The sequence below is a fragment of the Macaca nemestrina genome, chromosome 15, assembly GCF_043159975.1.
Source record: "Macaca nemestrina isolate mMacNem1 chromosome 15, mMacNem.hap1, whole genome shotgun sequence".
NCBI lineage: Eukaryota > Metazoa > Chordata > Mammalia > Primates > Cercopithecidae > Macaca > Macaca nemestrina.
This window is the reverse complement of record NC_092139.1, coordinates 110,889,818-110,904,915: the sequence shown is the minus strand read 5'-3', so window position 1 is coordinate 110,904,915 and position 15,098 is coordinate 110,889,818. Positions and strand designations below refer to the sequence as shown.

Genomic DNA, 15,098 nt, shown 5'->3' with positions numbered 1-15,098 from the left:
CCAGCTACTCAGGAGGCTGAGGCAGGAGAATGGCGTGAACCCGGGAGGCGGAGCTTGCAGTGAGCTGAGATCCGGCCACTGCACTCCAGCCTGGGCGACAGAGCCAGACTCAGTCTCAAAAAAAAAAAAAAAAGACACAGAGCGGCCCCGAGGCAGGCTGCCTGGACTGTGCTGCTTCTCTCCTGAGCCTCTCTTTGAGGGGAGGCCTCAGGACTGATGCCCACATGGACTCTGTCCAGATGCTCAGCAGCCAGTGCTCTCACTGGTTCCCAGCTCACTTAAAACCTGGTGCCCAGGGAGCAGCTGGGACAGCCCCCAGAATCAAGACCACATGGTCCAGGCTTTCCGTGCTTGTAGATAGCTGTTCTCTGTCCCCACATGTCCTTGCACCTCTACTCACTGCAAATGGACACCCCCAAGGAAGGGTGGACATAGAGACCCAGGGACTCCATGAGCTGGAAGACCAGCTGGCTCCAGGTGCTAAGGCAGTTGCCAGGAGATGTTTATCCCACTAAATACTTCTTCCTGGTACTCATTTGCAGCCTCGTCAATCTGTGTTAAGAAGCCATCCAAAGCCAGAATTGACCAGCCACAGTGGTTCATCCCTGTAATCCCAGCACTGTGGGAGGCTGAGGTGAGCGGATCACTTGAGGTCAGGAGTTTGAGACCAGGCTGCCCAATATATTGAAATCCCATCCTACTAAAAATACAAAAATTAGCCAGGCATGGTGGTACGCACCTGTAATCCCGGCTACTCTGGAAGCTGAGGCAGGAGAATCGCTTGAACCTGGGAGGCAGAGGTTGCAATGAGCCAAGATCGCGCCACTGCACTCCAGCCTGGGCGACAGCATGACTCTGTCTCAAAAAATAATAAACCCACTCAGCATCAAAGCCTTAAGTCCCTAGTGGATGACAGCAGCTTAGAAAAGGGGGTAATGTTGTCTGTTACGAGCAGGGGAAACGTCGCCAGGCTGTTAAAAAGAAACTGGCAGATGAAATGCTAAATGTATTCTCTCGCCCGTTTTTCCAGGGCGTTTTTATGGCAGTGCGTGTTTTGTGGCCAGCAGGAGCCATGTGGGATATTTGCTACAGATGAACAACCCCACGAGTTGGGCGGAGATGGCAGAAGTCTGGGTTGCACTTTCTCCAATCCCTAAGTGTCTGGTATGCACTCAGGTGTCCCTTGACACTTCAAAGGATACCCCTGTGCCCTGCGGGGATGGTGCCTGCTCACTGGCATGCTGGAGCGGGAGACAGCCTGGCCTATAAGTTTCTTGCTAGCAAGGACCTCTCTGCCATCCGCTGCTTGGACTAATGTCTGCACAGAGTTCTGGAGGAATTCAACTCAGCGTCTTGGAGAACTTCAGAAATAATAAAAAGGATACACAGAGGCTCCCCAGCGGGCTCCTCTGCACCGGTGAGCGTCAGGAAAGCCATGTGGGCTGAGAGCTCAGCTGAGTGCCTGTGGCCACGAAGCTGTTGGGTCCTGCAGAGTGTGATCTGTTGGGCATCAAACTGTGCCAGAGTCGAGGGAGCAGGAGGCTGAGGGTCAGGATGGAGCGGCTCAGCCTCTGGGCGGAAGCCATCCCTTCTGTCAGAAGAATGCAGTCGACTGTCTTTGCTCCTCTTTTCCCTGAGCTGTTCATTCTTTCATGTGTGTGTGGATGTGGGTGTGGGTGTGGGTGTGGTGTGCGTGCGCCAGAGTGAATGGTATAGACAGTCTCCCTATGTTGCCCAGGCTGGTCTCAAACACCTGGCCTCAAGCAATCCTCCCTCCTCAGCCTCCCAAAGTGCTGGGATTACCGGTGTGAGCCACTGTGTCCAAGCTTTTGTGAACGTCAGGTTACGTTTGAGGTTCGGGTCAGGAGAGGACACAGGAGTCCGGGGAGAAAGGAGAGGAGGCAGCAGCCACGGGCTGCTGAGTGATGGCAAGCTCTCTATGAACATTTTGCCAATTTGAATGAACTTAGCCGCCAAAAACAAAACGCCCAGCAGGTCAGGCCTGGCCGCGGGGAGGGAGCCGCAGGCTGTGTTGCTGAGTGCTGCGTGGGTGTGGTGACCAATAGCAGGATGGAGGAGCGCTGCGTGTGGTTCTTGGCTCGATTACTCCAAACAGCTGCCTGGAGAGGTCATGGGTCGCCCAGTTGGAAGCCGGGGTGAGGGAGTGAGTGGCTGTGACGCCTCCAATCCTGGCCGCTCTGGGCCAGCAAGGAGGCCCTGTCTGCTGGAGTCGGGACCTAACTTTTCCTGCCTCGGACACCCTCTTGAGCCAACTGGGTGTTTGTGGGGCTATCCCTGGTGCAGTAAGGCTGCCACAAGCCTGGGCCCCTGGGGGACGGGGCAGTCAGCACCCCCAGCTCTGTCCTGGGTAAAACCAGCTGAGGGCCACGCATTGGGCAGGACTAGGCATTAGACACTGGTTGTGGGCCCAGCCATTCAAGGGCCCGAGCTGAGCATCCCGGAAGCCATGGGAAGTGGACAGGACCCCCTCCCTCTGCCGAAGCCCACGGCCCCAGCTGGGTCTGCGCCAGTGTGGGCTCCAGGGTGGCACCCAGGGTTGCTCTGTTCATCTCCTGCAGGGCTTCAGGAGCGTCCCAGGAAGCGTGGGGCAGCCCCAGCCGGATCCAGCCCTGTGTGGAGAAGGCAGCCCAGGCAGATCCCGCAGAGACGAGCTCCAGCGCAGCCCCAGCTCCCCCTCTTCCCTGTGGCCGGGGGTCCCACCCAAGCAAAAAGGCCATGGTAAAGGAAGTCAAAAACTTTATTCAGCTTATAAAATTCCATGTTCCGAGAACATGCTCTGAGCATGCAGAAAGCGCAGGACACTGCTCCTGGGTGGGGGCTCAGGTGGGGCCACCTCTGAAGCTCTGCTGACCCCCTGGGCCAAGGCCCTGACAGACTAGCAGACAGACTAGCAGGCCCAGTGGTTGTGAAAGCATGACAGCCACCATCACTGATGGCACCTGCTTGTGCAGCTGCAGTCCCTGGTGGGCCGGGCACTCACTCTGGCAGCCGCCGGCCCCCACGCCAGCCACGGTTGTCCCGCCATACACAGTAGTTGAGTGTGGTCGCGAAGGCCAGCCAGGCCAGGTAGGGGTAGAGCAGGCGGGCGGCCAGCGGGCTCACCTGGTACCAGGCCACGGTAGTGGCTGCCGCCGCCCCACTGACCAACAGGAGATCCACCAGGGCCTGCAGAGATTGGGGGAGGAAGGACAGGGAGGCCTGAGGCACCACGTCCACCCAAGTGCGTGTCCCACTGCCCAACTGCTGCTGGATTTGGAGGTCAGGAACCTCACTCACCCCCACTCCACCCCTGAGTGACCTGGCCAACCCCTTCCCCCATCTCAGCCTCAGTTTCCTCATCTGTAAAATGGGAACAGTCCTCCCGCCTGACCCATACCATGTGTGGGGTGCACATGACATGCCTGAAGTGAACTCGGTTTGTTCAAGGGTGCGGTGGTGGCTCAGAGAGGTCTTGCAGGTCCCTTCCCCTCTCTGAGCTCAGAGCCTCCACGGAGGGCAGCGCTGACCTTCCAGCATTACTACAAGGCCCAAACAAAAACCTGCTCTTTTTCAGGTACAGTGGCTCACGCCTGTAATCCCAACACTTCGGGAGGCCAAGACGAGTGGTTCGCCAGAGGTCAGTAGTTCAAGACCAACCTAACCAATATGGTAAAACCCTGTCTTAAGGCCAGGCACAGTGGCTCACGCCTGTAATCCCAGCACTTTGGGAGGCCGAGGCGGGCGGATCATGAGGTCAGGAGATCGAGACGACCCTGGCTAACAGAGAAATGCCGTCTCTACTAAAAATACAAAAAATTAGCCGGGCATAGTCGGGGGCGCCTGTAGTCCCAGCTACTCAGGAGGCTGAGGCAAGAGAATGGCCTGAACCCGGGAGTTGGAGCTTGCAGTGAGCCGAGATCGCGCCACTGCACTCCAACCTGGCCGACAGAGCAAGACGCTGTCTCAAAAAAAAAAAAAAAAAAAAAAAAAAATCCGTGTCTCTATTAAAAATAAAAAAATTAGCCAGGCATGGTGGCATGTGCCTGTAGTCCCAACTACTCAGGAGGCTGAGGCCGGAGAATTGCTTGAACCTGGGAGGCGGAGGTTGCAGTGAGCTGAGATCTCGCCACTGCACTCCAACCTGGGTGAGAGAGTAAGACTCTGTCTCAAAAAAAAAAAAAGAAGCTGTCGTGTAGAGGGGCCAGTGACCCTGCCCACACAGTACCAGGCTTCATGTGGGTTTTCCTATACAGTAGCCCCCAAACCCACCCTGCAACCCCTTCTGCCTTAATAGCTTCCCTCACTGAAGGAGAGTCAGTAGAGGGGAGGCTCCAGGGCGTGGGCTGCTTAGAGCTACAGAGACATGGCCTTTTGCCTCCCCTGGCTCCGCCTACATTGACCCAGTGTCCTATGTGATGCCCCAGGGCCTCCAAGGGTCAGACCCAGGGATCAGGGACACATGCCGTAGCCACACTTACCCAGCCCATTTGTCGGGCACCAAAGAAGATGGGGGGCCACGCCCAGTTCAGGGCCAGCTGCCCGGTGTAGAGGCCCAGGGGAACCACAGCCTCCTCCGTGAAGCCTCCCAGCTCTTTCCAGACCAGGTAGGAGCCATACCTGAAACAGAGGCCGCAGTTCAGAGCACCGTTAGGAGCAAGGCCAGGAGCCTTGCCCACCTCCGAGTGACACAGTGATGGCTCATGCGTGACCTGACACTGATGGCTGTGTGATCTCAGGGAAGATGCCTGACCTCTCTGGGCCTTCATTTTTCATAGGGTTGCTATAGGGATTCTAGTTAGCACACTGGCAGTGCTGCATGCGATACCCAGCATATAGGACACTCAATAAACACCTGCCATTATTATCACTGTCACTGCTATGAAGGGGAACCACATGGTGTGACTAGGTAGAGAGGAGGCTCTTAACCTAGCCAGGGCACTGCACAGAGGATAGGACATTTGGGCTGGGCCTTAAAGGATGAATAGGAGTTTTTCAGGGGAGGAAACAGGACATGCAAAGGCTGTGAGGCGGCTGTGAGGCAGATGTGAGACCCTGAGTCAGTCTGTGACTGCAGGGTGAGGTCCAGGGGGAGGCCTGGTGATGGGAGCTGTTAACACAGGGCAACAGTAACACCACCAGTAACAGTAGCCGATGCCCTCCGGCACTCACAGGAGCCCTACCTATGAGAAGGCCCTACCACTTCCCAAGCATTCACTCATTTCAGCCTCCTGATAATGCTGTAAGGCAGGCAGTGTCAGCACCCCCTTTACAGTGAGGAGACTGAGGCACAGGCGGTGAAGTGACTGAGATCTCTTGGCAGGCCATCAGTGGATAAAGTCCAGTCGGCCGGGGCCAGAGCCCTGACTCTCACCTACCAACGAGGGGTTTGCCTTATCCAGAGCCACAGGGAGCCCCAAAAAGTTCCCCCAAAGACAGGCTGGGACCAGGTGGTATAGGAAGGCCAAGCAGGGTGGGGACACTGGAGCCAGGAAAGTGTGGGAGCCTGGCTGGGCAGGGCCTGGGCCGGAAGGGGTGAGGCCCAGGTGACACCCAGGTTCCAGGGCCTTATTCCCATCAGAGCTGGGCACCTGGCCTGGCCTCTGCTATCTGCCCCCTGGAGTGCCTGGCACCTGCGTCCCCACCCTGCATTGGGCTGACACGGAACCAGTATGCAGGGAACATTCCAGAAGGCAGTCAATTCCCTGCCTCCTGGGTGCAGTCCCCTCTACAGCCACCAAGAGGCGCCCGAATTCCCCTGGTCTAGTTCCAAGGGATTCAGGCCAGACTCAGCCTGAAGGGGGCGGTGCGGGGTCCACACTTGCAAGCCCTGTGTCCTTGGGAGGCCCCTTATCATGGGGGGCGTTGAGTATGAATGAGATGAGCCTGGCACTGGGCAGGAGTTCAACAGAGGAGCTGCTCTCGGGGCTGTCGCTGCCGTTGTTAATCTTGGAAAGCATCCATGCCGCTGCCCAAGGCCAACCTTCACACACTAAGCCGGCCTCCGCCTGGAGCTGTGAACATGGCAGGGATGCCAGGGTGGGGTGAGCGTCTGACCCATCCCCCCAGGGGCCCAGGAGGAGAAAGTTCAGTTGTGCAATCAACAGGCCCACGGCTTCCCCACCCTGGCTTGCCAAATGGGGCTGGGAAACCATGCCGTGGCCCATGGCCCGCCTGGAGGAGACCCTCTGTCCTGGGCCAGGCCTCTCCTTGCAAAGGGCCAGCCTCATCCCCAGGCCAGCACGCGTGCCCACCTACCCCATGGCTGAGTAGAGCGTGCCCCAGACAGGGCCCAGCACCCAGTGGGGCGGGTGCCACGAGGGCTTCTGCAGGCCGGCGTACCAGCGGAGACCCTCGCCGTGGACAAAGCGGGAGCCCACGAAGCACCCCAGGCTGGGCGCCAGTGTGAAGCCCATGGCGGGCACCCAGGGCGGGGCCATGGCTGCTGCAGCTGCTGTTCAGGGGAGCTCTGAAAGAAAAGACAAGGCTGGGTGAAGGCATTCCTGAGGCCATGGGGTTAGGCCTGTGTCTCCTCCAGCATCCCTGAAAGGCCTGTCACCCACAGATCAACCAGTTGGCTTATCAGGAGGCACAGAGATGTGCAGGGCAGGAGTGGCTGAGTGAACACATTTCCAGCCCTGCTCCTGCCCCAGCTGCCTGGCCTCACCTTTGTCCACCCTCACCTCGACCTTGGGTCTCCTGGCACTGACCCCTCCTCCCTGCTGCCTCTTCCGAGGCCAGTTTGGGTCCCCTCCACCAAGAAGCCTTCCCAGCCTGCCTCCCTGAGCCAAGTCCCAGCTCTGGGGGCTCTGCCAGGCCAGTGCTTTACATTCCAGCACTTCACATTCACCTTTCACTCACTCACTCACTCATTCGGTGACTGCTATCAGAGTTTGGGTCAAATCCCTTTCCTCACTGCCTCACTGTGACCTCAGGCAAATCACATCAACTCAGGGCCTCAGTTTCCCCCTCGGTAGAGTGGGATATCAATGCTTACCCACCTTGAACACAGCTCAGTGCACAGCAGCAAGGACTCTACACAGCTGTTTCAGCACCCCACACGGGCCCCACTAAAACCACCGCCCCTTCCCCATGCACCGGAGATGGACAGCGGCCTGCCTGGGGCCACAGTGCACTCTGGGCCAGGCTCTGCCCCGGTGACAATATGGCTCCCACCCTGGCCTCATCAAAAAATGAAGGGCTAAGGTCCCACTCACTCTGATTCTAGGTGGAGAATCAGGGGTCATCTGCTCTTGTCTGAGACAAGCCACACAACCGGATTTAGTTCCGCCAACTTGCAGCAAGGCCTGCTGGGGCGAGGGTTGGGACCCAGCGGGGCACGGGGTTGGGGAGGCCCTGAGTGGGCACAGACTGGGGCTGAGGGAGCCTGGATCTCAGAAAGGGACCCTCTGACCGGGGACCAGGGAGGAGATGCCACAGGAAGAACAGTGAGCACTTTCGCCCCAGGGGAACGCGAGAGACAAGCATTCCAGGGGTCATGGAGGCAGCCAAGTGGGGGCAGAAGGGGGTCAGAGGAGACTGTGCTGAATGTGGGCTTCGGCAGGGGCAAAAGGCAAAGGGCAAAGCCGGCCCCAGGGAGAAGGAGCAGCTGCTGGCCTGGAATCCATGGAGCTGGGTGAGCACATCAGTGCCCAGCAGCCACCTCAGTGCCCAGCAGCCAGGGACTATTAAAGACTGGCCCTTCACAAACCAAGCTTTTGAAGGCTTTTTAGTGATGAAAAAGTTGTTCTCACTAACACGAAGAAAGCAGAATATACATAGACTACAGAATGACCCCAATTTTGGCAAAGAATGGATAATATAGATTTGCTTTTTTTATATATATATAGTCTCGCTCTGTTGCCCAGCCTGGAATACAATCTCAGCTCACTGTAACCCCCGCCTCCCAGGTTCAGGGGATTCCCCCGCCTCAGCCTCCCACCTCCCAAGTAGCTGGGATTACAGGCACATGCCACCATGCCGGGCTAATTTTTATAGTTTTAGTAGAGACAGGGTTTCACCATGTTGGCCAGGCTGGTCTCGAACTCCTGACCTCAGGTGATCTGCCTTCTTCGGCCTCCCAAAGTGCTGGGATTACAGGCGTGAGCCACTGCGCCCAGCCTAGATATGCATTTTTTTTTCTCAGTTGTAACCATTGCATGAAGATGTTAGCCACAGTCATAATCATAAAGCCAGCATTTCCAGAGAAATGGCTGTATGCCAGGCCAGGCAAGCTTTACCCCAACACTGGCCATGAACCCTCACCCTGCGAGGGAGCGATGCCACCTTATGGCCGTCTGCCAACAGAGACCTGAGGCACAGGGCAGTGGAGACGTCTGCCCAAGGCCCCTCCACAGGCCAGCCACTCAGGATTCCAGAGTCCACCCTCGGCAGCAGGATTTATGATGCTAAGTTCACTACGTTACTTGTTTGCCAAAATATGTATCATGAACATTACTGTATTTTATATTTCAGAGACAGAGTGTCGCTGCTGTCCAGGCTGGAGAGCAGCAGCACCATCGTAGCTCACTGCAGCCTTGACCTCCCAGGCTCAGGGGATCCTCCCACCTCAGCCTGGAGGTAGCTGGAACTACAGGCATGCACCACCATGCCCAGCTACTTTTTGTATTTTTTTGTAGAGACAAGTTCTCTCCATGTTGCCCAGGCTAGTCTCAAACTCCTGGGCTCAGGTGATCCTTTCACTTTGTTCTCCGAAAGTGCTGGGATTACAGGCAGGAGCCACCATGCCTGGCCAGGGCACTTTTTTTTTTTTTTGAGATGGAGTCTTGCTCTGTCACCCAGGCTGGAGTGCAGTGGCAAGATCTCTGCTCACTGCAACCTCCGCCTCCCGGGTTCAAGCGATTCTCCTGCTTCAGCCTTCCAAGTAGCTGGGATTACAGGCACCCGCCACCTCGCCCAGCTAATTTTTATATTTTTTAGTAGAGACAGGGTTTCATCATGTTGGCCTGGCTGGTCTCAAACTCCTGACCTGAGTTGATCTGCCTGCCTCAGCCTCCCAAAGTGCTAGGATTACAGGCATGAGCCACCGCACTGGGCCTGTTTTAAAGGAACAATCAGAGTGTCAGGCATCCAGCAGATTCCCATGCTGCCACTTACTATGATTCCCTCCCCTCCCTGGACCTCAGTTTTCTCACCTGTTGAATGGGGACAGTTACCCCATCCCCCAAGGTTGCTGCACAGATGAGCAGTAAGGATGGACATTCTTGGGGGCTGGGCATGTGACCTAGGTCCTGGCAAGAAATATTCCTGTGGGCCGGGCGCGGTGGCTCAAGCCTGTAATCCCAGCACTTTGGGAGGCCGAGACGGGCGGATCACAAGGTCAGGAGATCGAGACCATCCTGGCTAACACGGTGAAACCCCGTCTCTACTAAAAAATACAAAAAACTAGCCGGGCGAGGTGGCGGGCGCCTGTAGTCCCAGCTACTCGGGAGGCTGAGGCAGGAGAATGGCGGGAACCCGGGAGGCGGAGCTTGCAGTGAGCTGAGATCCGGCCACTGCACTCCAGCCTGGGTGACAGAGCAAGACTCCGTCTCAAAAAAAAAAAAAAAAAAAAAAAAGAAATATTCCTGTGTTCTCCCTCTCCCTCCCTTCTGCCCCTCCCCCTCCTGCCCCTCCATCCTGCCCCTCCCCCTCCTGCCCCATCCCCTTCATCCTGCCCCGCCCCCTCCCTCCTGCCCCACCCCTTCCCTCCTGCCCCACCCCCTCCCTCCTGCCCCACCCTCCAGCTTCCAGGGTACACTGCTAATGGGGTGGTAGTGGGGGTCTGATGTCACTACACATATGAAAGGCCACCTTCCCCGGTACGGGAGGTACTGCTGAGCACTGGCCCTGCACCACTGCCAAGTGGATACGGAGCTCTGGACCACAGCCCTGGGACCACCTCCCAGCTCAGCCTCCCACTACATCCTCTCAGGTAAGCCCAGGCCAGCTCAGCCTGCTGCCCATCTGGGCAACTGAGACATAACCGCCGCTCTGCTGGAGCCTGCGTGAGTCCACAGCTGAGTGATGTTGTGGGGGAACCGTAAGGAGTCTCATTCAGCCTCCGCTGGAAACAAGCCGGACCAGGGTTCCTGTACGTGCGTTTTCCCAGGACACCCGCAGTTGAGGCCCACCTGCCCCACACTGATGGCCCACTCTCAGTCTCACAAGTGTCCCTGTCCAGGCGAGCAAGGTTAATACCACCAGCATAAGACACACGCACATCCAGAACCCCTTGATACCACATGGAAGCTGATGCACTTTCAGTGATGTTCATGCAACAAATGGAAACCCCCAGTGCACCATTCAGCAGCATTTGTATATTGCCATTGTTGTGCAACCACCCTCTGTATCAAGTTCCAAAGCATTTTCAACCCCGAAAAGAAACCCTGTATCCATCAGCAGTGGCTCCCCTCCCTCCCCCCACTCCTGGCAGCCAGCAATCTGACTTCTCTCTGGGGACTTGCCCATCCTGGACATTTGGTCTCAATGCAGTGTGTGGCCCTGGTGTCTGGCTTCCTTCACTGAGCGTCATGTTCTAGAGGTCCTCACCTTGTAGCATGTGGCAGAACTTCTCCCTCCCCACGATTCTGTCACCTGGCCCCAGCACCCAGCCAGGGCCAGGCGCACACTCGGAGCCCAGTAAATCACAAATGGAACTCACCCAGTGTTCCAGCTGACACGACCTTAGAGACCACCCCCCAGGTCCCCTGTTGTACAGAACGAATTGAAGTCACAGAGGCATGGCGGCTTTCCCAAGGCCACAGCAAGAGAGAGCAGGGTCTGGAGCCGGTTCTGAGTCCCGTGCTCACACTCCCACCCCAGGATGCCCCCTTCTCAGGCCTGGCTGTGGTTATGACCCACAGGGCCAAGGGGCTCAGAGGGTCTGCCCCACCAGAAAACAGGGTGGTCAGATGCCCCACATGGAGAAAGCCTGGTGGCGGGCAGGGAGTTTCCTAGGGCCTCTGGGGAACTGCCTGGCTCCTGAATCGCCCAATCAGGGAACAGGTGGGCAGCATGAACATGATGAGTCATGCTGGGCCGGGCTAGGCAGGGTCCAGAAATCTGCTCTGGGATGGGCCCAGGGAAGGCTGGGGTGGGCCAGGGGGCATACATGGCAGGGACGGGACTCGGGGTTCAGGCAGGGGGTGAAGCCACCTATGCCCCTTTGTCTCCTTCAGGTGAACAGGGATCCAGACCTCGGCTCTGCCTCCATCCAAGGCTCGTCTCTGGGCCCGGCTTCCCTCCACATCAGGTGGGTAAACCCGCCATGTCTGCTTCTCAGGGGCCTGGGGTAGCTCAAGGGAGGAAAGGGTGGGACAACAACGTTTCCCTGAAAACTCTAGAGAAGAGAGGGCTTGTGGGTATCGGTGTGGGGCCACTAGCCCCATTTCCTCCAGGGGAAGACAGGGCCTCAAGGCTTGGATCTGAGACGAGACCCTATCAGCCATGAGAGCCCCTGGACACTCCACAGGTGAAAATGCCCTGCACGGAGCAGCGCCCCCAAAACAGAGGCAAGATCAGGGCAGGGTAGAGGACGCAGGATGTGGAGGCAGGAGAAGGCTCCAGGCCTCGCTCAGCTCTGGCTGTGCACGGGCCTCTGGTAGGCAGGGGCCTGCATGGTGGAGTCCGTGCTCATCCCGATGGTCACCGCCTCGTTTAGTCCCCACAGCGGCCACAGGGGACTAGCTGCTTTTCCCTGAGCCACATGGCCCACTTGGCCTCCATAGAGGACTCATAACTTGTCCCATTTTCCAGATGAGGAAGCTGAGACATGAGAAGTCACAGAACTTTCTAGGTCTGAGTGACTCCAAAACTCATCCCACCCCTCCCTCTGAGCCGGGTGTCTGCCGGCCTGCTCTGGGCTGCATGGCCACTTGCCAGCATCTGTGTCACCACCTGTCTCAGCCTCCTTCCTCATCTGTAACAGGGCTCATAAAGCCTGCAGCACCAGGATTGGACCCGCAGGCCCCAGGCCACTCCACCCCACCTGTGAACTGTGCCAGAATGTTCTCCCAAGGCCAGCAGCATCGCTCTCTCCACCTGCCACAGCAACATCCCAGCCCCCACAGAGCATCAGGCCCTGCAGGATCTGAGCCCTCCCCAACCAAGGGTGGGACCCAGGGTCTCCGGGTCTTGTGAGACTTCACTCCTGGCCCGGAGACCCCAGACCCATAGCTGCCCCAAGGTATCTCATCTTCTGGGCCTCTGTGTCCCTATCTGTGAGGTGGTGGTCGAGCCAGTGGGTTTCAGGGTGTCTTTCTGTTCTTGGAGACCTCCCTATAGGTGACCCAGAAGGCCAGGCACAGTGGCTCACACCTGTAATCTCAGCACTTTGGGAGGCTGAGGCAGGCAGATCACCTCAGGTCAGGAGTTCGAGACCAGCCTGGCTAACATGGTGAAATCCTGTCTCTGCTAAAAATACAAAAATTAGCCAGGTGTGGTGGCGGGCGCCTGTAGTCCCAGCTATTCAGAAGGCTAAGGCAGGAGAATCAACTGAACCCAAGAGGTGGAGGTTGCAGTGAACCAAGATTATGCCCCTGCACTCCAACCTGGGCAACAGAGCGAGACTCCCTCTCAAAAAAAAAAAAAGAAAAAAACCGAACAAACAAAAAGCACAACTTAACTAACTAAAAAAAGAAGGCGATCCAGGAACAGAATAAGGAATGTGTCCCTTCTCTGATCCCCACCACCACCCCCAGCTGCACCCAGCTCCCCTGAGCCTTGTCTCTCCAATGAAGCCACCATTGTCCCAGAGACTTGTTTTCAGGCTTTTAAAAAATGACTCATGGCTAATCGTCCTGACTTTGTGTGCGTTTTTCATTACGAAAGTAACCAGTGGAACAGCCCACACGTCTGGAAAAATCCACAGCCAACCTGGCCATCGAGTGGCCTGGCAAAGGGTAGGGTAAGGGTGGGTGTCCAGGGGGAATTGGTTCTGTTAAGAAAGACTCATTTCCTTTCCTTCAAGGTTCGGGGGTTAAACTTTTTTTTTAGTGAAAAATAAATAAACAGCCTGGCCGACATGGTGAAACCCCGTCTCTACTAAAAGTACAAATATTAGCCAGGCTGAGGCAGGAGAATCACCTCAACTCAGGAGGCAGAGGTTGCAGTGAGCCCAGCTCGAGCCACTGCACTCCAGCCTGGGCAATGGAGCGAGAGACACCGACTCCAAAAATACATATAAATAAAAGTAAAGAAGAAATTAAGAATGACTTCCCTAGTGGTCCAGTGGTTAAAAATAAAATAAAATAAAAAAGACTACTGTTTTACACAAAGAGAGCATATCCACGCATTGTTTGCGCAATCAAAAGTAAAGAAAACACAAATAAGCCAGAAACGGTGGCTCACGCCTGTAATCCCAGCACTTTGGGAGGCTGAGGTGGGAGGATCGCTTGAGCCCAGGAGTTCTGCAGGAGACTGCAGTGAGCTATGATTGCATCACTGCACTCCAGCCTGCCTACCAGAGTAAGACCCTGTCTCAAACAAAAAAAAAAAAAAAAGAAAAAAAGAAGGAAAAAAAGAGAAAGAAAGAAAAACGAAACAAAACAAAACAGAGATTCAAAACTGAAATACTGAAAAAGCTAAAGGTAAATGTAGGCTCCCTCCCTGTGAGCCCAAGCCCTTCACCCCACCTGGAGAACCTGCTGTGAATATTTTCTGGTAGATCCAGCCAGACATGGTGCCTCACGCCAGGCATAAGTCTGTACAGACGACAGGACACAGCACATGTGTGTGCACACATGCACAGACACACTCCCAGGAAACAAAGTGGCCCTCGGGGCACAGTGGAGGAGGCAGGCTGGGATCAGGCCCTGGCTCCACCACGCCAGCTGCATGACTCTGGACAAAGGCTTCTTTGGTAAGCCTCAGTTTCCCCCAGTTTCCAGCACTCCCCTGGGAGCCCAGGATTCCCGCGGAGCCTCCCTATGGGGCTGCCAGCAGCCAGGTGGAGACTCAGGGGCCGCCTTCCCCTGCTGGGCTGAGGCTGGCTCTCCTGCCCTTGCTACACAGCCCCTTTCACCGCCAGTGGAAACCTGCCTCACGCTGCCCTGTCTCGGGCCCCACCGACTCCACAGAGACGCCGGGCCTCGCCCACGTTCTGGCAGCAGGCCTTCATGGGCAGGGCTTGCTGTGTGCCAGGCGAGCTGGGCGACTGCTTCCTGTACACCACCTCCCCTAATATCCTCGCCCTGCCTGAGTCCATTCTGGGACAGCCTCAAGTCCTGTCTCTCCTGCCATCCAGCCCAGGGCACACTGCTGGTATTCCGTAGCGCCGGCCCCTGGCAGGCTGGCCAGAGGGGCTCCAGGCCCACGCCAGGCCATGGCCTCTGGAAGCTGCCCTGGCCAGCAGTGTGTTCACAGCAGGAAGCCCCCGCTTCTCCCACCTGGGCTCCGTCTTCTTTGCAAGGGGCAGGGGAAGCAGACAGGTCCCAGAGACTGCTCGGCTCAGAGTAAGTCCCGTCTAGGCTGCAGCGCACCTGAGCCCCGCACTGGGAATTGAGGGCCGGGGGCCTCTAACCGGCTTTGGGCAAAACTTCCCCGATCTGGGCTGTTCTCCTCCACTATGAAACGGGGTGTCTTGGGGGATCAGGATCCTGCCTGAGGTCTCCCAGACATTCTGAGACCCTGAAGGGAGCTCCGCCTGGGATTGCCCATCCGCGGAGTGGGCGGGAGAGGGAGCATCGGCCTCTCCTGCGACCGCGCTTCCTGCAGGAGAAGCAGGGGCAGGGCGTGGCGGAGTTGCCCAAGTTTCCCCTCCCGAACCCCCAGTCGGAGGCGGCCCGCGCAGGAACCCCGGCCGCGGAGGCCCAGACCTGGCTGCCCGCCGCCTCCGCCCCTGACCCGATAGCTGAGCCCCAAGTGCTGCCCCGGGCCGCCCCCTCGGGTGTCCAGTCCTCGGCTCCGGCCTCAGTTTCCCTCTGTCCCGCGGCGCTGTCAGAGTCGCAGCCGTGCGGGCCCCCATTTCCCGCTGCCCCCTCCGCGTCCGTTCTCACTCACCAGCGGCGAGGGCACGCTCCGGGAAGGGCACTGCCTGGCAGGAGTTAGCCAGACCGCTGTGCCCGCATCCGCCCCGCCCCTCTCAGCCGCCCGGCCCCGCC

General features: G+C 57.4%; 1 protein-coding gene across 2 annotated transcripts; it reads right to left on the bottom strand.

Moving 5' to 3' along the window:
- Positions 1-2,740: 2,740 nt before the first annotated feature.
- On the bottom strand, positions 2,741-15,098 carry LOC105464324 (translocator protein). 2 transcript variants are annotated; one of them, XM_011712120.2, is made up of 4 exons: positions 14,998-15,098; positions 6,256-6,466; positions 4,479-4,617; positions 2,741-3,186 (listed from the first exon to the last, which is right to left on the bottom strand). In XM_011712120.2, exons 2-4 carry the CDS (start codon positions 6,435-6,437, stop codon positions 2,998-3,000), a joined length of 510 nt encoding a protein of 169 aa, XP_011710422.1. In that variant the 5' UTR covers positions 6,438-6,466; positions 14,998-15,098; the 3' UTR covers positions 2,741-2,997. The 2 variants fall into 2 exon arrangements, with proteins under 2 accessions (XP_011710422.1, XP_011710423.1); XM_011712121.2 differs by lacking the exon at positions 14,998-15,098 and adding an exon at positions 10,661-11,088.